General features: G+C 39.1%; 4 protein-coding genes, 1 long non-coding RNA gene and 1 pseudogene across 6 annotated transcripts; 4 read left to right on the top strand and 2 right to left on the bottom strand.

The window, feature by feature from the left end:
* Positions 1-6: 6 nt before the first annotated feature.
* On the top strand, positions 7-2,334 carry LOC111795842 (transcription factor bHLH30-like). Its single transcript, XM_023678447.1, has 3 exons — positions 7-564; positions 1,525-2,012; positions 2,295-2,334. The coding sequence occupies exons 1-3, from the start codon at positions 304-306 to the stop codon at positions 2,305-2,307; spliced, it is 762 nt and encodes a 253-aa protein (XP_023534215.1). The 5' UTR covers positions 7-303; the 3' UTR covers positions 2,308-2,334.
* Positions 2,335-4,345: 2,011 nt separating this feature from the next.
* LOC111795843 (uncharacterized protein At1g03900) lies at positions 4,346-7,656 on the top strand. Its single transcript, XM_023678448.1, has 8 exons — positions 4,346-4,667; positions 5,187-5,218; positions 5,945-6,045; positions 6,180-6,252; positions 6,476-6,507; positions 6,679-6,769; positions 6,879-6,993; positions 7,103-7,656. The coding sequence occupies exons 1-8, from the start codon at positions 4,557-4,559 to the stop codon at positions 7,391-7,393; spliced, it is 846 nt and encodes a 281-aa protein (XP_023534216.1). The 5' UTR covers positions 4,346-4,556; the 3' UTR covers positions 7,394-7,656.
* A 508-nt stretch (positions 7,657-8,164) lies between these two features.
* Positions 8,165-12,532, top strand: LOC111795846. Of its 2 annotated transcripts, none has more exons than XM_023678452.1 (5): positions 8,165-8,372; positions 10,177-10,373; positions 10,520-11,219; positions 11,916-12,091; positions 12,194-12,532. In XM_023678452.1, the coding sequence occupies exons 2-5, from the start codon at positions 10,287-10,289 to the stop codon at positions 12,356-12,358; spliced, it is 1,128 nt and encodes a 375-aa protein (XP_023534220.1). In that variant the 5' UTR covers positions 8,165-8,372; positions 10,177-10,286; the 3' UTR covers positions 12,359-12,532. The 2 variants fall into 2 exon arrangements, with proteins under 2 accessions (XP_023534220.1, XP_023534219.1); XM_023678451.1 differs by having other exon boundaries at positions 8,167-8,372; positions 12,191-12,532.
* Positions 12,533-12,555: 23 nt separating this feature from the next.
* LOC111795847 lies at positions 12,556-19,301 on the bottom strand. Its single transcript, XR_002815260.1, has 3 exons — positions 18,954-19,301; positions 15,409-15,509; positions 12,556-12,642 (listed from the first exon to the last, which is right to left on the bottom strand). It is a non-coding gene; the product is annotated as an uncharacterized LOC111795847 (long non-coding RNA).
* On the top strand, positions 13,371-15,056 carry LOC111795845 (seed biotin-containing protein SBP65-like). Its single transcript, XM_023678450.1, has one exon. The coding sequence runs from the start codon at positions 13,421-13,423 to the stop codon at positions 14,897-14,899; it is 1,479 nt and encodes a 492-aa protein (XP_023534218.1). The 5' UTR covers positions 13,371-13,420; the 3' UTR covers positions 14,900-15,056.
* Positions 15,336-18,958, bottom strand: LOC111795844 (annotated as a pseudogene).
* Positions 19,302-21,945: the final 2,644 nt, after the last annotated feature.

Consider the following 21,945-nt stretch of genomic DNA (forward strand, 5'->3'; position numbering starts at 1 on the left):
TTGAAAGTTGAGGCGATCTCATGATTTAGTTGCAGACATTATTAATGGATTCCGGTGTTAAATCACACCTGGTAGTGTGACCTCGATCAAGACTTTTTTGCTTCCCTTCCTTTCTTTGCCACTCCACCCACTACCCTTCTTCCCTATTGCACGCTGACTCACCCGCCATTAACGCCCCCTTCAACGTCCCTCCCTCTCTGTTCGCCACCCAATTCTCCAGCCAACACGCCCCACATTGTCTTCAAACACCCCTTTCATCCTCTTCTTCTCTAACTCCACCCATCTTCACACCATTTCCCCCTCATGGGACACTTCTCGCGGATTCACTCCTACGATGGGTTTTGTGCCGCTATCAGAAATGGGTCCGCCTCAACTTCTTCATTGGTGCTCGATTCCGATAGAGGCGAGCTCGTGGAGGCTCCATTCAACCTTGACACTAAAGGGGTTTCGGCTGAGAGAAGCGCCGCCGCCCTGAAGAATCACAGCGACGCTGAGAGGAGGCGTAGAGCCAGAATCAATGCCCATCTTGGGAGTCTTAGAAGTCTTGTCCCCGGTGGCAAGAAGGTGGGGTTCTTTGTTTTATACCCATTTTTATTTACTTTCCATTGTGATTCATCTCTGTTTCTGTTTTGTGTTCATCTTGAATTTGGAACATATGTAGCTAAAGAGGTTTGTCCCAGACACTGTTTAAGGTAAGGATGTCTTTAATGTCTTGAATGTCCTGATTTGGATGCTTGTTGGGTCATTTCTGTCTGGGGTTTGCTCTAAATGGTGAAATTCATTCTAATTTGGGAAAACTGTTGAGGATCATTGAGAGTAGTAGTCGTAGTCCAGTCTGACATGAGCTAATTAAGAGGAAGATCATTGGTTTCTTGGTACGAGGTCTTTTGGAGAAGCCCAAAGCAAAGCCGTGAGAGTTTAGGCTCAAAGTGGCAATATCATACCATTGTAGAGATTCCTGATTCCTAACATGCTATCAAAGCCATGTCAATAGAAGTGTCAAATAAAGAAGTTGTCTCGAAAGTATAGTCAAAAGTGACTCAAGTGTCGAATAAAGGGTGTACTTTGTTTGAGGGCTCTAGAGAAGGAGTCGAGTCTCGATTAAGAGGAGGTTGTTTAAGAGCTCCAAAGAAGGAGGCCTCAAGGGAGACTCTATGGTGTACTTTGTTTGAGGGGATGAATGTCGAACAAATGGTGTATACTTTGATCGAGAGCTCTAGAGAAGGAGTCGAGCCTCGATTAAGGGGAGACTGTTCAAGAGCTCCAGAGAAGGAGACCTCAAGGGAAACTCTATGGGCTAATTAAGAGGACAATATCAAAGCAAAGCCACGAGAGTTTATGCTCAAAGTAGACAATATCATACCATTGTGGAGATTCGTGATTCCTAACCAAAACATCCATTTCGACTTTTGTTCATTCATTCATCGCACCAACTTGTTTGGGTATTGGCTAACATGATCTATATCCATTGAATCTTTATGAACTATAAGCTTTGTTTCATTAACTTCATGTTTCAATCACCAGATGGACAAAGCTACACTTCTTGCTGAAGTTATTAGCCATTTGAAAGTTCTAAAACGAGCTGCTGCAGAAGTAAGTGATGTTCATATCATACCAAAAGAAATAGACGAAATAACAGTTGAACAACAGGAGGATGGATTAGAAGGAGTACCATATTCAATCAGAGCCTCGCTATGTTGTGATTACAAGCCTGGCCTCCTGCCTGATTTAAGACAAGCACTACATGCTCTTGACCTGATCATAAAGAGGGCAGAGATTGCTACCTTAAATGGAAGGATGAAGAACGTGTTCGTGTTAACTAGCTGCAAAGGAGGCGACATCGAAACTACTGAATTACGACGGTTCCTCGAAACGTCGGTACACCAAGCCATCAAATCTGTTCTAAACAAGTTCTCTGATCCACAGGAGTTCTCATTCATGACGTTTCCGAATAAGAGACGGCGAATTACCATGTTCAATTCATCGAGTTCGTCGTCCATTGGTGATTTCTGGTGAGCTTTTGATTGCTTTATGTGTTTATAAAACTCAAGAAATAGTCATGTGGAGAATAAGTGAACTAGAGATGAAATGATATCCATAATCTTTGTGCTAGAATAGTACAAGAACATATCATAAACACTGATATGCTAGGAGTGACTTCATAGATTATGCTACAAATCTGTATCTTCTGAATTCAAATTGTATCTTTTTTTCTCTGTGATATAATGTAAAGAACTGATAGTAACAATGATCAACATTTTGTTTTAACGATTTATGTTTCCTTTCTTCTTTAGCTTCTCGAGATGAGATCCCACGTTGATTGGAGAGGAAAATGAAGCCTTCCTTATAAGGGTGTGAAAATCTCTCCCTTACATACGTGTTTTAAAACCGTGAGGCTGATGGTGATATGTAAGGCCAAAGCGGACCATATCTGTTAACGATGGGCTTGGGCTGTTATGAATGGTATCAAAGCTAGACACTAGGAGGTGTGTCAGCGAGGACGTTGACCCCCATTAGTTGGAGAGGGGAACGAAGCATTCCTTATAAGGGTGTGGAAACCTCTTCCTAGCAAACGTGTTTTAAAACTCTGAGGTTGATGACGATACGTAACTGGCCAAAACAGACAATATCTACTAGTGGTAGGCGTGGACTGTTATAAGTGGTATCAGAACCAGACATCAAATAGTGTGCCAGCGAGGACGCTAGGCCCCTCAAGTGGGTGGATTGCGAGATCCCATATTGATTAGAGAGGGAAACGAAGCCTTCTTTATAAAGGTATGAAAATCTCTCCCTAACAGACACGTTTTAAAGCTGTGAGGCTGATGACGATACGTAGGGTTAAAGCGGACAATATCTGCTAGCGATAAGTTTGTGCTGTTAAACTCTTTCCTTTCGAGGATTGGAAATGGGATCATAGTGACAAACAAATGTATGAATATACTGAATATTCTGATCTTTCGTGTTTGAAAATGCATCGAGGAGCGCCCGAAACTTGTCGATAAATTTATTTGTGTACTAGGTATGAAGGATTGGCAGATAATAATGTGATGGTGGGACAAAGTTGAGGTGCATAATGATAGGATTGTGCAGACTTTACAGTGAAATAGTTCACTACCTTGTTCATACCATTCTTTCCATTATTCTCTTTTATCTTCTGCCCTTTTCTTGTCCTTGTCATCTTTTTGCTTATCTTCGGTTTTGTTCGGTTCGGTTCGGGTCATTTGATCGTATATGTCTCAAGAACTTCCAAATCTATGGCGATAATCGAATACTGTCTGATGTTGAACTTGAGGTTTTTGAGATAGCTTTGAATAGCAGATGAAGTGACTTTACGTACTTTATAAAGTTTGTAACCATTAAATAGTCGTTGTGTTCTTAAATGAGACTAGTCGGGTGAAAATTCAAATCTCTAGCCTTTTAGGCGATCATATAATGTCTTAGCCCGTTGAATTATCATATAATGAGATTAGTCAGGTTTTTGAGATAGTTTTGAGAATCACGAACCCAGGACTCAAAGACATGTTATAATAACAATCATTCCACTTTAACGGCCTAGAAAAGGTCAGTGGAGCAATAAGAAAAGACCTGCTTTTGACGTTACGTTGTGCCTACTCAGACTATCAGAGATAGGTTCCGATCACTTTTTTGATGTCATGCTATTGTGGTGGCACGTGAACCATTGAATGTGGGCGGTTTGAATCTTATCGCTAGACATAAGAACAACAGATTCAACAAAACAGGATAACCAGGGACAGAATCTTACGTGTGGTAGCGGTTAGAACAAATAGTTCCACGTGAAAAGGAAAAGGATAAGAAAAGGCGAAGCGTTCGGTGGTTTTACTAGGCATTTACCTAACTATACTATACTTGGTTGATATCGAAACACGAGAGACATTAAAACCTAGAAAGGTGACCATCATGAATTAAACTCATTCCGGAGGCGATTACGATCACTAGGTCAACCTATGATATTACACGGAAAATATTAATTAATTAATTTTTTATTATAATCTTATATATTTTTGTTTGGATTAAATATTTATAATATTTATCCAAATTATATAGATTGAGTATCTTCCAAACCATTCCAAGTCCTTTTAGTTTGGTGTTCCAACCAACAACCATTTCTTGTGACAATTAAAATATTCGAATATTTTTATATTCTAAAAGAAATTCCTCTTCAATCAGGGCCGTCCATTTATCCGACTTTCTAATCCCAATCCATGCCATAGGATGGTTTGACTAACCCGATCTCGTGTAATCGAACGGTCTATGTTGTTGAACAATAAGGCTGCAAGTGGTACCGAACGCACAGGACTATGGGTTGCTTCGTCCGTGTCCGATTCTTCAACCTTCATTGAAGCAGGGAAGCGAACTGAAAGCGAGTTGTTTCTCCAGGCAACCATTTTCCACATCCAATCCACTCAGCTCATATGAAATTTCTTCATTCATTTCGATTTTATCAATCCCGAATTTAGTATCAAGGAATTCCTTATCGTGTTTCTCTGATCTCGATTTTGATCTCACGATCTCTCGAATCGCGTTATTTTTTCTCCATGGAAGAGCAGCAGAAGACGGCGAAAGATCAAGAACTCAAGGAGGATCATGAAGAAAATGACGCAATTGAGCTTGTTCTCTTTCAAGTTTCTGAATGTTATGTCTATTTGGTGAGTAAATTAGCCCGGCCTATCTCACAGAAATCTAAGTTTTTAGTTCTGATGCAGAAATCTAAGCTTTCTTGTGGCCTTCTTTTGCGATTACTCGAATGTGAAGTAGTTGTTAGCACCATAGTTGATTATATCCTCTTCGAAATCGCTGATATCGTGTTTGGCCTATTTTGTGCATTTGTCTTATCAATAGGTTCCCTTTGTGAAGGGTTCTTCTTGTGCTTACGTACTATGCCTACTTCTGTAAAATCATGCAATTGAAATATATTAGTAATGGAGATGTAGGTTGTCACTATTTGATATCTATCCACATTTTCCCTCATAGTGGGATTATGTTTATATGAATAACGATAGAAAATTAGTGTTCTGTATCTGCTGGTTCTTCACTGCCGTGTAGTAAAACTACAAGATATTTTCCTGTGTATGATAATATTAGCCTTTTCTGGATATTTTATCTCTTCAATTCAATTGATTTTTCTTCATCTTGTTCTTAATCTCATTTTTATGATCTTTTTGCAGATACCCCCAAGAAAAAGTGCAGCTTCCTACAGGTTTTAACTGTAACTTTGATGGATAATGGATATAACTGTGAATTGTAATTTGATCTTGATATCGTACAGAAACTTTATTGTCGGCTGATATTATGTCCCCTAGATCAAATTGATGATTTCATTGTTTACTTATAATTCCAATTTAGTTTAGTATTACGAAAAGTAACTACAAGAAAGAATTTGATAGTACATATCAGCTAGATGCCTGAGATTTAGCTTGAATAGATCTAAAATCTCCCCCCAAGACATGCATATCTTTGAAGAGTCTGATGTTCCTTTCAATATTCTCATGTAAGATCTTTTATCGAATTGGCCCACAAAGTCTTGGCCTTTTCTTCAAAGCTCTGCCCACGCAGTAGCTGTTCAATATTATGTTTTGTAGGGCCTGTTAGCAACCAACAGACATTGAATAATGGGAACACAAAGGACCACACTTTAAGAGCTATCAGCACCCAAGAATCACTAAACTATTCTCACTCTCAGTCATTATGATCTTGCCTGTAATATTTAATGACTAAAAAATAAGTATTTGTCTGTATAGATTTATTCCTAGCTGTGAAGAACAGATAATGTATCCTTGTATGATGGTTAATGAGTAAACACTATATTAGATGTTTATTGTTGTAAAAATTCACTATCTATGCTTGCCATTTACGACTTAGTTTTGAAATCAACTATATATACTCTGCCAACTTAGTTTTCCACATGTGCTTTGATTACCTTAAGGGCTGATGAATGGGATGTGAATAAATGGGCCTGGGAGGGAAAACTGAAAGTCCTTAGCAAGGGAGAAGAATGCATTATTAGACTTGAAGATAAGAGCACAGGTGAGATTATCTCTTAGTTGCTACAAAAGAAGTATTGTGGATCTGTGGTGTTTAAATGGTAGGTGAAGTATATTATTGCAGATGAGGCATATATGGTGTGTTGCTGGCTAATTAGCTGTTTATCATTATAATAGGTGAATTATATGCTCGGGCGTTCTTGAGAGATGGAGAACCGCATCCAGTTGAACCTGTAATTGATAGCAGCAGGTTGATTTCATTTTTAATTGAACTCTAACTCTAATCTTACCAGTATTCTTTGTTGGCCTAAACTTTTGTGTCTAAATTGTAAGTTTGGTTGATCTTCTTAGTCCAAGTAGTTAACAGTCAGTGTCTAAGTTAGAAGTTCAGCTCAGATGAATATATTTTAACATCTTTACCTTGTTTTAACACTTCATTTGAAAATGTCTGATGTGATGTTCTATTATTGCAGATATTTTGTTCTTCGCATAGAAGAAAATATCGGTGAGCTTTGGGGGCTCTCGCCTACCTTTCTACACCCTGAATTGACTTCTAATATATCTCATTATGATGTGATATTTATTTGTGAAACATGCGACCAACTGACACTTAGAGGCTGTAGAATAGAAACAATTTGAGTCGAACAGTTAATAATTATGAATGAATACTATGTAGATGGTCGCCGTCGGCATGCCTTTATTGGGTTAGGGTTTCGAGAAAGAACTGAGGCATATGACTTCCAAGCAGCTTTGCATGATCATATGAAGTAAATGTCCTTCTACTCTACAAATATTCTATTTGCATGTACTTGTTCATCCAAAAAATAGAATTTTCTTGGGAAGAATGCGCTTTCTATATTTTTTTTTTTGAAAAAGGTATCTCAATAAAAAGAAGAGTGCAGAAGAGATGGAACAACAGTTCCAGAAAACATCCTTAGTTGATTATAGTTTGAAAGAAGGGGAGACTATTGTACTACAGTTAAAAAGCAAAGTAAGCTGATTTTCATTTCATTTCATTGATTTCTGCATCAACTTGTTCATTGCTCCCTTATAATAGATCTCATCTCATCTTTACTTTACACATTTTTTGTGACCAACAGAAAAGCTTTAGCAGCATCAAGAAATCTTCTGAGCTTGATCTGAAAGTCTCCTCCTCATCAGAAGAAGAAGAGGGCAACACAAAAAAAGAGTCCATTTTTTGTATCAAACCACCCCCACCTCCACCAGCACCACTTTCACCTGTTCCAGCTCAGGAGTCTCCTACAAATTTTCCGCCAAACATCAATCTTGAAGAAACTTCTAAGCACAAGGAAGACTCCAATGCTGCTGAAGGTCAAAGCACAGTGGATTTACCTGATGATGACTTTGGAGATTTTCAGACAGCTGGGTGATGACATGGACTGTGACATGGAACTTGTACATTCTCGAATTCCCTAATCGATCTTCGGTTTTCAATAGATTGCGTGGTACAAACTGCTTAGTTTTCACAAGAGATCTTATGTACTGTTGTTAAACCTAGTTTGTGAAATTAGCTTGAAGAGTTGCCAATAAAAAGTGATCCCAAAATTCAGCAGTCCTATGATATAACGATGATGAAGCTCAAGTAAAGAGACAAAAGGGAATATGGAATATCATGGAAATTTATTTCTTTCAAGCTTTATCTTGCTGTGTTTCATTTCAATTATGCATTACTGTTTCTACTTCATTTCGATGCGAGATAGATGAAAGTATTTTGGTTCACGAGAATTTGAACCTCCGACCTTCTCGGGTTATATTTTTTTAAAAAGTTACAAATCGCCAAAATTAGGTATACATTAGTGATATTTTGTTCTCAAATTTTTTGTTGTATGACAGAAATGTCGATTTGTCTATTTTATCTCGTCATCTCGACCAGAGCATAGCTATGCTCATAATTCTCTGTTTTTTCTCGTCTTCTCGACCCGAGCATAGCTATGCTCATAATTTAAGGATTTGTTTTGTTTTATGTTTTGATAAAGAAAGATTAAGGAAGTAGTTTTGTTTAAAAGTAATGTAATCTAGAATGAGATTATATTTGATAAGTAGGTAATTAAGCCAAAGTTCTAGAGGATAATAGAATTTTTCATTTCCTCTTGTATTGACACGTGGAAAATATTAAGGCTATAGCAATTTCACCCACCTACGCTTCCACGTTTCTCTCTCTTCTCTCTCTTCTCTCTCTCTCCTCTTTGCTTTTCCGTCCCGGCATTCTTACTTTTGCGCCTCCGAAAGCCGAAATTGTGATCTTCCTGCAAGGTTTAATCCTCTTCTTAAGCTTTAGGCTTCTAGGTATCGGGGTTTTGTCCCTATTCTGCAATTACAAAGTTCTGAAGTTTCGAGGATCGCCTAAAGGTTTTGCTCTCTTCATCGTCTTGTTTTTGTCTTTCTATTGTTTATGAACTCTTTTGTTTTTCCTTGATCATCTGAATTTTGTTTGATTGAGTTTCCTTGATCATCTGTTTTTAGTTATCTTGATGTTGTGTTATTGAATTGCAGTCCTCTTTGCTGATAGAAATGTAGTTTTTGAGATGGGTTTTTAATGATTAGTGTGAATTTTCCTGGAAATTTCTCGAAATTTTCTTATGGAACTTCGTTTTTATCATTTTTGTTTAGTGGATTGGCGATTTTAGGCGCTGATAAATTTGAAGAACCAAAATAATTTATGGCTTGAATTTGTAAACTAATGAGGATGAGAGTTGAGAGTGAGTTTTCTGTACAATTACTGATTATTTTCAAGATTTTGGTGATTTGAATTTGATGCTCTGGTTGAGGCAAAACTTCTGCTGGTGTTCTGTTTATATGCCTTGAGGAACTAATGAAAATTTTGGGGCTGGTTCTTCCTCCTTCCAATCCATTTCCCATAGCAATGTGTTTCCTGACTCCTTCAGACTCTCGAATGTCGAAAATGTTTACCGAAACTAAATGTATCTGTAACGGCTCAGCCCCACTGCTAGCAGATATTGTCCTCTTTGGGTTTTCCCTTTCGGGCTTTCCCTTAAAGTTTTTAAAACGGGTCTGCTAAGTAAAGGTTTCCACACCCTTGTAAAGGGTGTTTCGTTCTCCTCCCCAACCGATGTGGGATGTCACAATCCACCCCCTTCAAGGCTCAGCATCCTCGTTGGCACTCGTTCCTTTCTCCAATCGATGTGGGAGCCCCACCAAATTCACCCCCTTTGGGGCCCAACGTCCTTACTGGCACACTGCCTCGTGTCTACCCCCTTCGGGGAACAGCTTCCTCGCTGGCATACCGCCTGGTGTCTGGCTCTGATACCATTTGTAATGGCCCAGACCCATACCCTTGTAAAGGGTGTTTTGTTCTCCTCCTCAACTGATGTGGGATGTCGCAGTTTCGCTTTCGGGACACGCCCTTATGTGTAGCTGGCATTGGTATATTGAGGAATCTATCTTGGAGAAGAGAATTGTACTAGGATGTGACAATAGTGTATGCATTTCTTATCAGAGTTGGAGGGTTTCTCTTATCAGATATGTAATCTTTCATGTCAATATGGCAATAGCACTTGTATTGGTATTGAATGATCATTTCTAATTGCACATTACTTGCCTTGGTTGAAACCTTTCCCCTAACCTCAAGGCTTCTGAAAACACACAACCAAATTCCTTGCTTATGATGACATTCAGTTGTTTTTATGGATTTTTGTTCTTCTTGTGATCCTGGCTGTCAGACCTACTACAATGTTAGTTAGCTAGTTTAGCAACTTGTTGGCTTACATTATTTGATCTGATATGATCTTTCTTTTTGTGAGATCCCACGGAGATTAGAACTTTTAAAACCTCGAGGAATAACCCAAGAAGGAAATATCTGCTAGCGGTGGGCTTGAGTTATTACAAATGGTATCAGAGCCAAGCATCGGGTAGTGTGCCAGCATGAACGTTGGCCCCCAAGGGGGTGGATTGTGAGATCCCACATCGGTTGGAGAGGGAAACGAAGCATTCCTTATAAGGGTGTGGAAACCTCTCCCTAGTAGATCCGTTTTAAAAACCTTGAGGGAAAGCCCGAAAGGGAAAGTCCAAAGAGGACAATATCAGCTAGCGGTGAGCTTGGGCGGTTACACTTTTCTTGCATGATCATCTATCAGAAAAGAAATATCTTGTGGGTGGCATAGTGACCATCTAAATTGTATGATTCATCTTGCAGAAGAGTACAATATCATCCTATTGCCTGGGTTTGGCGATTAAGGAGCTGGCACAATCATCTCATCTCTCAAAAGCTGTCGTGGTTTCTGAGTCGTCGAATCAAAATTCGAAATGGATGCAAAAGGCATTGCTTGGGTCGGGCGTTTGTACCAAAAATTCGAAACTATGTGCCTCGAGGTAGAAGACATTATATGTCAGGTATGCTTTTTGAAAGTTTGATATTCAGCTTTCTACTCTCACACTACAGTCAGATTCTGCTGAATGTTTGACTTTAATTTGTTTTGTGTCTGAAAATGTCACACTCCTGTTGACTTGGTCTCTCTTTTGACCTGATCTTGAGACAGGACACTGTTAAATATGTTGAGAATCAAGTGGAAGTAGTTGGGGCAAGTGTCAAAAGGTTCTATTCTGATGTCGTGCAAGATTTACTTCCCCCAGCTGAATTGAATGATGAGAAGAAAGTGGCAGTTTGTAGTTCAGCTCTTGAAAAATATGAAAATGTTGTTATAGTTAGGAAACCCGTGAGGGGTATGAAGATAGAGCGTTCTAAAGCTGATGAAGAAAAGTCTACTACGAACTTAAAAGTCACTACCGACACCAAAAGATATATTGTCCATAAGCTGCCTCTTCGAGACAACCATGCCAATAGTCCCTTATTGGCGTCCTCTCCATATTCTGCTAGCAGTGCCCAAATTGATGGGTATTCCAGAAAAAAGGATGATGATAATATACGTCATAAGCTTGACCTAACAAAAGGGTGCGAGTCTCTAACTGAGACTACTACAACAATCCTTGAGAAGAAATCTGCAAATGAGGTATCATCATGCTGTGTAATCTCGAATAGACAATGTGAAGCTTTGAGCGAGCTAGCAGGTAATACGGGAACCATGTTGTCGGTCGAGGACGCAAGGTGTGATTCGTTAGTGCAGAGTTCGAATGAGACTGGAATTGAGTCGGACAACGTATCATCATCGAAATCCATTGGGGACGATAAAATGGAGACAAGACCTCTATCGTATGGTGATTCTTCAGCGGAGTTAGATGGTAAATATATCTTTTGGTTTATTATGTCATACCCTTACGGAAAAATGTTTTGTTTTCCTCCCACTGATGTGAGATCTCATAATCTACCCCCTTGGGGGACCAGAGTCCTCGCTGGAACACTGCCCAATGTCTAGCTCTAAAACCATTTGTAAAAGTCTAAACCCACCACTAATAGATGTCCGCTTTGCCCATTATGTATTGCAATCAGCCTCACGGTTTAAAACGCGTCTGTTAGGGAAAAGTTTTCATATCCTTACAAGGGATACTCCTCTCCAACTGCTGTGAAGTTTTTACATGCTTATAAGCAATGTTTTGTGTTTTCATACCCTTCAAGGGATACTTTGTTCCCCTCTCCAACTGATGCGAAGTTTTTACACCCTTAGGAATTTTCGTGCCCCTCTGTAGCTGACGTGGGATCTCATAATTCAACTATTTGGTGAATTGGCAACTTGATGCACATTTCTTCTCGAGTAGTTCCAACATCCGTGGTTGTAGATTCATTTATGTGGTGTAGTAGATTCATTTACGATCAAGGATAGTTATTGGTAAAATACTAGAAGACTGACATCATTCATAGAAAATCTGAAATAATATATTTCAAGTAATCTTATTTTGTTTACACAAACTCTGCAATGATGATTTAGTTTTATTTGAGTGTATCTGATAAACATGGTTGTAACCGTATTTTACACACAGGAAGATCAGGTTCATGGAGTCTTGATGAAATTGAGCATGAGGCTACTGTCCTTGAACATGTAACAGACGAAATTCAACAAGCAGATGAAATGAAACTAGACGAAGCCTGCGTATTGGTGAACGGAGTTGACTTTCCTTTCGATTCGAATGAAGAAGTCGAGCATAGAACTTACAAGGTACTCTATTTGCTCTCCCCATAGCATAATCCAACCCCAAGTTGCAGGTTGGTTCCAGTTTTACTCCTCATTCACTCTGTTCTCTGCTTTGCCCCACAGAAGAAGATAGCTGGAGCATTCTCCTTCACAAAGAAGTCAAAGAGGAAGCAAGAATACAAAGAGCTAGCGTTGAAGCATGGTTATGGCTCCGGTAAGTTCCTGAACGAACAACATGAACAGAAACTACTAACTGAAGATGTTTCAGAACACGATTGGCAGCTTCTCTAAGCTTGGAATCTGCAAGAACAGATTCCATGGTTGTTAAAGCACTTGAATGAACCTCATGTATAAAAAATAACCCCCCAGTGTGAGAAATCTGCAAAAACAAATATCAGAATCTCAGTGTGCAGAAGCATTATATATTTCATTATATGAAAGTGGCAAGAACCAGTTATTGTACCACTCTCTGTATCAGAGCTAATTACATCTTATAAGCTTGTTACTTCGTAGTCATGATGAAAGCTTGTGCATATTCTTTCAAGATCGAGTTTGCTTTTGCTTCTGGGTCCTTCCTGAAAGTGTCATTTTACATGATGAAGGAAGCCATTGGAGGAAACCATCAAGAACTGCACTATTGAAACTGTTTGTGTTTGATAACAATGGATGATACAACAAGGATGGTCCAAACATGGCCAAATTTTAATTTATCCTTTTCCCTCTGTTTTTTTGATCTTTTGTGCTAATAATACATATTTAACTACAAGTACAACTATTCTTACAAAATTCATAGACAAAAAAGATGAGTTGAAACAAATTAAGAAAATCCCAAGAAGCAAACTGGGATCTTGATCCAAGTACAATTCTATCCTAAAACGAAATGTGGCAATTGAGCAAAAACCAATCTTCGTAGACAAAACAGATGAGTTGAAGCAAATCAAGAAAATCCCAAGAAACAATCTAGGATCTTGGTCCAAATAAAATTCTATCCTAAAACGGAATGTGGCAAATGAACAAAGAACCAAACTTCGTAGACCAAAAAGATCAAGTTGAAACAAATCAAGGAAATCCCAAGAGACAAACCGGAATCTTGGTCCAAGTAAAATTCTATCCTAAAACGAAATGTGGCAAATGAACAAAAACTCCACCTGTCAACAAGTTGCTTAGTCACCCCATTCAGGTCGGCTACTTCCATACCACCTGGCCATTCACACCCACACGTCCACCTCCATTCTAGACCCTCTCTTAAAAAAATACCGACCCTCTCTGTTATTTAACATCATAATCCATTTCCATTTCCTCAGATCAAATCTTCAGCAAGAAAGAAAGAATACAAACACCACAAACAGAAAAATGGCGACAGAGAAACTGAGCCGCAGAGATGACACCACGAAGGAGAAAGAGACTCAGGTGGAGAGAGAAAGAGTCCCACAATTGGCAAGCCACTTTGAGGCCATTGCTGTGCACGGCAAAGCGACTGACCCCAGTAATGAAAAAGCTACAACACCAGAAGAAACGAAGGCGAGACAAAGGAGTGATGCTAGTGGAGTGGGAAAAGAGACGTATGGCACCGGCATTGCTAGAGGGACAGTTCAAGGAAGGGAGGAGGAGAGACAGGGAGTTGGAGGTGAGAAACCAGAAGACAGCCATGAATTGGCCGCTCAATTTGAGTCTCTTGCTGACAAAGTAAGAGACAAGAGAGAGACTAATACAGAGAATGAAAGGGAGAGACAAGCACGTGCTGATAAAGAGAGAATTGCTGCTCGTGAGAGAGAGCAAAAAGGGTCTCGAGCAGAGGAAAAACAGAGAGTTTCAGAACAGGCAAAAGAGAAAGAAGGTGAAATAGGATCTCGTCAAAATCAACCGTCTCTTGAAGAAATTTCCAATTACAGAGCTATAGCACAGCAGAAATCGAACGAGGCAATAATGGCGGCAAAGGAACGGTATGACAAAGCAAACAAAAAATCACTCCAGCAAGGAGTTGAAGCTGGAACAGGGGAAGCAATACCGAGAGGCACAGAAGAAGCTGAGGACACAGTCGAAGAGGGAAATCAATATACAGGTCTAGAGACAGTGAAAGAGACGCTTACAAGTGCAGCCAAAACAGCAAAGGATTACACAGCGCCAATAGCAGAGAAGGCCAAAGATTACACAGTCTCTGCAGGTCGAACAACAGCTCATTACCTTGGAGAGAAGGCAGTGGTGGCTAAGGATGTTGCAATAGAAAGTGGGAAAGTTGCAGCTGGGTATGCAGGTAAAGCAGCAGAGGATTTGAAGGATAAGACGGCGGTTGCAGGGTGGAGCACGGCCCATTACTCATGTGACACGGCGGTGGAAGGGACTAAAGCAGCAGCAAGGCTTGTGAAGGGAGCTGCAGAGTATGCAGGAGCCATTGCAGCCAAGCCCTTGTCTGCTGCAAAGAATGTGGCTGAATCAACAGGGGAGACTGTGAAGGACTATACAGCCAGGAAGAAAGAAGAAGCACAGAGAGAATCAATGTACAAGCAAACTGAGAAAGACTCCATGTATGAGAAAACTAAGGAAACTTTTGAAGGGGGTATAGAGGAAGTGAAGGAAAGGGGAGGAGAAAGGGGAGGAGAGAACAGAGTTGAAGAGGATAGAAGTGATGGGGGGATATTGGGGGCAATTGGGGAGACCATATATGAGATTGCACAGACAACAAAAGAGATAGTGATTGGGCCTGGGGATGAGACTGGAAAACAGAGCACATTAGGCTTTGAGCTTGGTCAGGAAGAGGGTGAGGAAAAAGGCCAAGAACATGAAAAGAAAGAGCACTATGAAACAGCAGCCAAGAAGGAACACAGAGCCTGATACGAAGTTGACTGTTTAAAGTGGTTTGTGAGTTTTTATGTTTCGGAATTCCTGGAGAAGGGTTGTGGGAAGAATGGATAATGTGTTTTTAAGTTTGTTCGTTTGTGAGGGGTAAATAAAATTGAGTGTGTGTGGATCCTCTTTGTTCTTTTGAAGTGGAATTTCCTTGTACTGTGTAGAGTCCTGTAAGGGTGGAGTTTTCATAGAAAGTAAAGGCTGCTGCCAAAATAAAATGAAACAGTACAATAAAATTCACACTCTGAACAAGAGCTGAACAGATACTCAAATTAAATTTGAAATTATAGTGATAAGTATTGGTTTGACTTAGAATTTATAATTCTAAAATTCACATAATATTCTGGGCTCAGAAAAACCACCTCTTATCCATCAGACAAAAATAGTCGGTCAGCATTACTATATCACACAACAAGAACGCTACCCCAAATTTCTACACATTTTCTATACCATCCATGTTCCCAGAATTTATTTTTGGGAGAAGAAAGCCTTACAGAATCCATGACGAAGAGGAGGTCGACAATTCAAGATTCTTAGGCAACTGCAACTGCTACTGCTACTACATAATTGCTAGAGAATTGTCACATGCTGTGACCTGCAGAAGTAGTAATGTAAGTAAGCAAAGGATATTTTGTACGGCAAAACTACGGGCATCTAATTTCTAATCAAATTCTACCATATGTTACAAATTATTACAATGGAAGTTGATCCTTCCTCGTCCAGAGACTTAACTCTAACATCTACTACCACCTAATAAATAGGCCACTACTTTTGGTTCGCATTCACAAGGAATGCTCCATTCCCCATTCGGAATCTTTGCACTGTACACCAATTACATATTCGAGATCCATCATCTGAATTCCTCTGTAGTAGTAGACAAGACAATGGATCTACCTTCTTTCATCCCATAAAATATCAGACGATCGTTATTCAACCTGAGATGAAATAGAGATTCTTAGAATGGCAAGACTGTCAACAGCGAGAAAATAATTGAAAATGTAACCATAGCATAATCAGAAAAGTGTTGGTATTATATAGAATCTATGAATGAGTTTATGACGTCAAGGCTGTTATTTCTACATTAAACTTCAATAAACTACTTGATTGCTCTAAACTTGTAGTGCGTGTGTTGTACATAAAAATCTAATGAATGGTTTCGACAGCTACAGATAGCATTCAATAGAAGAAGTCAACTGTAAGCAAAGGCACAAGTTGAAGACACCACAGAACATCATCATATATCCCCGTGTAATTTATCATTATACACATATACACAATAAGTAACTAATCTTAAGCTTAAATTGGATTCCTCCTAATGATTTGGTTTTGATAGCAGCTGTATCAACAAAAAAAAAAAAAAAAAAAAAAAAAACAAAAAAAAANCATGGCATGTAACAACTTAGTTATGTCCATTATTACCTGAATAGAAAGTCAATGCGATAGTGATCCTGCATCAGATCCTGATGCTGAAGAGCTGTCACTTTCAGAATCTGAAACACAAAAATGAAAAAGAAAACTGCTGATATATGATACATACCATGTAGGCAAATTCTCAATGAAAACAATGGTACGACATTTTATAAGAAAACCTAAGTAAACAACTGTTGTACTTACCACTAGACGAAGATCCCGAATCACTGCTAGAGCTACTTGAGCTGCTGGACTTACTTGAATGATTGTTCTGTTGTCCCCCTCGAAAGGGTGAGGAAGAGGAAAGAACATTTTCATCTGCTTCAGAATAACATAAACTTTAGTACCTCTGTTCACTCGACAATTAAAAACCAAAACCCCAACATATTCTGTATATAAACAGACTGACCTGTTCTATTTTCTCTAAAAACCTTTGAATCATCAGGGGCTGGGGTCTATAAGACAGAACAACAGAACTTTAATTAGCAAATAACAGTTGATTTCAATTAAAATAAATGCAACTGGAAAGTCATATGTAGGGTTTACCTTCTCCTGGTCATTACGCTCAGCTTCTGCTCGAGCCTTCAACATAGCGAGTTCAGCCTTCCTCTTATTCTTGCTCATACTCTTCCTGTAGTTCGAAACAAGTCTGTCAAGCTCCCACAGAGTCTCAGTGTCGACATTATCAATGTCTACTTCTATTTCATCATCTTGTTGGAGAAGTTCAAGGTTTCTCTTTTTAATAATCTGTAGAATGGTATCTAGCTTCTCAGAGGGTAAATTCTGAAGGTTCGTACTGAGCCTTTTCTTTTCATTGTAAGTCATATCCCTTTTGAATGGATCTTTTGCCTGGGGTTTCTTCAGTGAAGGTGTTCTCGCTGATGGAGTCACGCTCATTGGCTGTGTCTTGGAATCAGCTGGATTTATCAATGACTCTGACCTCCGTAGAATCTTTCTCATGTCAAGAGGAGGAACTGGTGAAGAAAGGTGTAGAATTGAATTAGAAGATGGAAGAGTATCCCGAAATTCCATTCCCAACCTCATCTCCTGATGATAATTTGATTCTATAACAATCCACCTGTCCTCAAAGATTTTCAGTAATTGTTCTGCCATTACGTGAACATCTTGCCCTTCTGAATTATAAGTCATAGCATTATGAAATGTAAGTCTTACATCCTCCGCAAATTCTTTTGGGGACTTGTACCAATTCTTGTGTAGCCTCGTTTTCACCGTACCCAAGTCCATTGGATATCTGATAATGCTACAATAATCATGCAAACCAAGCCCCTCTGCGTCCACAGGAGTATTAAACACCCAGCCATGCTTATGTTTCATCAATTTCTCAAGTAAAGAAACACAAGCATTGAAAATTTTAATAGCCATGCCAAAACCATGCTTTAACTTTTTACTACTATGCTTTTTCCCATTTAATTTGGACTTTTTATTGCTCTCAGCCGGAGGAATCTTATCTTTTGCAAGCAAGAATTCGGAATTCTGATAGAACTGGTTTGCTTTTGGGGTCCTCTTCTCCCTTTCCATGAAATCACGCGTCCCTTTACCATTCTCTAGAACTGATATGCTTAACTGGGGCAGTGGTCTGCTATCATCCGTCAGAACACCTACGGAACCAACTTCTGAATGAACATGATAGGCTCCACGAACGTTATCAGCCATTTCGATTGTTGAAATGTGAGAACTTGTATGTTAGATATTTAACTGCTTCTGTATGGCTTCAATCCTATTCACCAAATTTCTCACAATTTCAAGCTCACTCTCAAATTTCCGCCGAATCTCTTGCATTTCCTGCTTCGGCTTAAATGCACAATTGACCTGATTCTGGACGCAAGAACCTGTTTGAATGACCCCATTATCAGCAGGAAGCTCTGGAGTAGCTTCCGCAGTCTGCCCAACAGCTGCCTGTCCATCAAGCCTCGTCAAATCGTCAGAGGCAGCGTTCGGTAAAGGCTGCTGCTGCAATAGATCCGCATTTTCCAAAGCTTCTAAATGCGGCACTGCCTGGCCTGAACTGTTATTGAAGCCTTCAACATTGCTAAACAAGGCGGTAATGGTATTCCCATTCTTCAAACAAGTATCCTTGTCGGTGGTGGTGGTGGTCAAAGTGGCGGTAACGGTATTCCCATTCTTCACACCTCTGAACGTTTCCCTTCTGTAAACCTTACTGTCAGAATGCTGCTTAATTCTATCTTCATTTCCCCCTCCAGCTATAGGAGCTGAAGCCATACAAACAATCAAAACACCCAAAACCCTTAAACCCTCTTTCTATCCTCAAAAAAAGTCGAATTATCCGTCCCAAGTGTTTCCCTTTACCCAAAAAAAAAGTTGAAACAAAACACCCTAAGTAACTCAAATCTCCAGGTAATTAAACGCCAACGCCATTCAACAAATTAAACCAAACAAACAAAGAAAAAAGTACATCAAACATACCAATCTCTAGAGTTCACAAAGGATCCAAGAACACCACATCAAATAAGCCATACAAACAAAGAAAAGACGTCAAACGGCACAAAAATTTAGGGTTTAGTGTGCCGGAGAAACCAAACTTCCGGCCAGATCCGGCTCCGTTGTTCTTGAGAAAAAAAAAAACAAAAAACAAACAAACAAAACCCACCTGGTCTCTAAAATTCACCGCCTCCCGATGTCGTAACGTTACAGGTGTACGGCAGAAGCGATGATCGTGGCCCGCAGCGTTTTATATGACGCGCTGGGACGGCATCGAAAGGCCCGTGCGAAGAACTGACGATAGTATCCAGCGTTTACGCGCGATGGTGGAAAATGTAGCGCATGGTCCAATGGAAAGAAAGGAGAGAAGAATATACCGGCGAGAAAACTGGACGGCGTGGATTATTGGTGGGGGCGGATCAATGGCGAGGTACTGGTTTTAAGAAGCTTCAAAGTGTTTGATTATTATGAAAACAACGAAGAAGATTATGTTTCGAAGCTACAGAACCGAGGGACTTTGCCGCTAAAATTCTTCCGCCGGTTCCGGCGACAATTTTATAGCATACATAACTTAAGCCCAAGCCCAGGCCAAATCCAAACTCAAGCCCAAACCAAAGCCCAAGACCAAGCTCAAGCCCAAGCCCAAACTCAAGCTCAAGCCCAAGCCAGGCCAAATCCAAACTCAAGCCCAAACTAAAGCCCAAGACCAAGCCCAAACCCAAACTCAAGCTCAAGCCCAGGCCAAATCCAAACTCAAGCCCAAGCCCAAACTCAAGCCCAAGCCCAATAATGAGTAATTCCAAATTCAAGGTTTTTATATATATATATATATATATATATTTTTTTTTTATTTTTTTTTTTCTAAAAAGATGAGTCAAATTAATCAATATTTAACGTTGGCCGTTATAAAATTTAAAGAATATTGATCATACCTCAAAATAATATTTTTTGATCATTGGTCATTCTTCGTCGGTTTTTAAAGGTATCACTGGAAAGCTCTCAAAAGCTCCTCTCCCACTCTGATATTAATCGTAATTCTTTATCGGTTTTTAAAGGGTATTATTGGAAAGTTCTCAGAAACTCCTCTACCACTCTAAAAAACATTAATCATAATTCTTTGTCGGTTTCTAAAGGGTATTATTGGAAAATTGTCAGAAACTCCTCTCCCACTATAATATTGAAAAATATTGATCACAATTCAGTTTTTTCTAACATAAATTATCTTCTTTGAATTTTTTCTTTCGGGTTTCCCCTCAAGGTTTTTAAAACGCGCAGGGAGAGGTTTTCACACCCTTATAAACAATGTTTCGTTCCCCTCTCCAACTAATGTGGGATCTCACAGTAGTTTTATAATGTCTATTCGTCTCGCCCCAAACTTGAAAATCGAAGGAAAAGTAGGGAGACCTAAATTTTTGGTATGACCAAACAAGGCGAATAAACAAACAATACAACGTGTGACAGCTAATATATATTTATAATAGCAAGATGTATGATATAATATATGATATCCATACATATGAAAAGGCTATAAAAGGCAATCCAAGTAGATTCCTAGTTTTTTTAATTAAGAAAATTAAATAGGAAATAAATTAATATGATTATACACAAAAGTACAATATTGTTGGTCAAATTTAGAATTAAGCACTCATAAGAATCTTTTCCACTAATTAATCATTAAAATGAATCTTGATTTGATGATTAAATTAATAGTTTTAATTAATAGTTGGGATTATGTAAAATAACGAGAATGAAATGAGCACTAATCGATTAAATTAATTGTTTCTTTTAGATTACGTCTAGCTTTCAACCTATATTTATGAATTTTTTTTTTTTTTTTATAGATGAATCTCGGTTTGTAACCGTTCAAGCTCACCGCTGGTAGATATTATCTATTTTGGCCTGTTACGTATCATCATTAGTCTCACGATTTTAAAACGTATCTACCAGGGAGAGGTTTCCACACAGTTATAAGGAATGTTTCGTTCTCCTCTTCAATTGATGTGGGATCTCACCCGATTATGAAAACGAAAAAAATTAAGAGAAAAAAAAGTATCGAACTTTATATTATAAATATGTATATGTGTGTATAATATCTCGAGCTGGTTACAACAAAAGCTTCGGGGAGGAAGATAATGTTTGCATTGAAACAAACAAACAAAGCTCCTCCATTTTATTATCAACATGGAACACACATACATATTAATGTACCTTCCTCGACTCAAACATGGTGTTCGGGGTCAGGTCCACCGGGGACGATCCTCTCCGATCCAACGAGCGATCGCTGCGTGCCGTGTCGGAGCTCAGAGAGGCGAAAGCCGATTGTTTTACGAAGAAGAAAAAGTCGGGTCGTTTCAGGTGGTACAATAACGTCGCGTGTGTGAAGAACTCTGGCATGAGAGCAAAGGCAGAAGAGGAGGAGGAGGAGGAGTAGGGACATGGGTGCATTGCTAGGTCGAGCCATTGGTGCAATTGTGGTGCTATTCAAATTGCAGGGGTTGCTGACTGATGCAGCCACGGTTGTTCTTACATATTTATAGGAGTCGTCCATGCTTATCATTATGGTTCAATCCATTCAAAAGTGGGTTTTACTTTTCTTTTTTTATGGCTAAATGTCAAATTTAGTGCTCTAATTTTTTTAAGAAAAAGCTTTAGTTCTTTCGCGAAAATGTCACGATATTATTTAAATGTTAACGTGACTTGTCGATTCATAAGTTGATACGATATTAAAATAAATGGCATAAGAAAATATCAACGTTTCTCGTATTGTTTCTCGCTAAGTTTTTGCTAAACTTATTTTTTTCGATCAGTTTATGTCAAATCGTCGTTTATAGTAAATTTTCTAATATCACGTGGTGGGGATAATGGTCCTCGACATATCTTCACAATAGTATGATGTTGTTCACTTTAGGTATGAGTCGTCGTAGTTTTGTTTTTGGTTCAACCCAATAACCCCGTACTACTAGAGATAATGTTAAATTGTGACACTCGAGTAGAATAGGAGTACGTGAAGGAATCGTGACCACATCCGAATGAGAGCGATTATGAACAACTTAAGCACACCGCCAACAGATATTGTATACTTTGAGTTTTTCCTTTCGAGTTTCTCCTCAAAGTTTTTAAAACGCGTCTGCTTGGGAGAAGTTTCTACACCTTTTGTTTCG

This window comes from Cucurbita pepo, chromosome LG05 (assembly GCF_002806865.2).
Source record: "Cucurbita pepo subsp. pepo cultivar mu-cu-16 chromosome LG05, ASM280686v2, whole genome shotgun sequence".
Classification (NCBI taxonomy): Eukaryota; Viridiplantae; Streptophyta; class Magnoliopsida; order Cucurbitales; family Cucurbitaceae; genus Cucurbita; species Cucurbita pepo.

What these genes read in the sequence shown, in the direction of transcription:
- LOC111795842 (XM_023678447.1), top strand. Translation starts at nt 304, where the DNA reads ATGGGACACTTCTCGCGGATTCACTCCTACGATGGGTTTTGTGCCGCT. An exon ending in TTGTCCCCGGTGGCAAGAAG is followed by an intron (nt 565 to 1,524) that starts GTGGGGTTCTTT and finishes TTCAATCACCAG; the next exon opens with ATGGACAAAGCTACACTTCT.
- LOC111795843 (XM_023678448.1), top strand. Translation starts at nt 4,557, where the DNA reads ATGGAAGAGCAGCAGAAGACGGCGAAAGATCAAGAACTCAAGGAGGAT. An exon ending in CCTGTAATTGATAGCAGCAG is followed by an intron (nt 6,253 to 6,475) that starts GTTGATTTCATT and finishes CTATTATTGCAG; the next exon opens with ATATTTTGTTCTTCGCATAG. An exon ending in GCTTTGCATGATCATATGAA is followed by an intron (nt 6,770 to 6,878) that starts GTAAATGTCCTT and finishes TTTTTGAAAAAG; the next exon opens with GTATCTCAATAAAAAGAAGA.
- LOC111795846 (XM_023678451.1), top strand. Translation starts at nt 10,287, where the DNA reads ATGGATGCAAAAGGCATTGCTTGGGTCGGGCGTTTGTACCAAAAATTC. An exon ending in TAGAAGACATTATATGTCAG is followed by an intron (nt 10,374 to 10,519) that starts GTATGCTTTTTG and finishes ATCTTGAGACAG; the next exon opens with GACACTGTTAAATATGTTGA. An exon ending in TTCTTCAGCGGAGTTAGATG is followed by an intron (nt 11,220 to 11,915) that starts GTAAATATATCT and finishes TTTTACACACAG; the next exon opens with GAAGATCAGGTTCATGGAGT.
- LOC111795845 (XM_023678450.1), top strand. Translation starts at nt 13,421, where the DNA reads ATGGCGACAGAGAAACTGAGCCGCAGAGATGACACCACGAAGGAGAAA.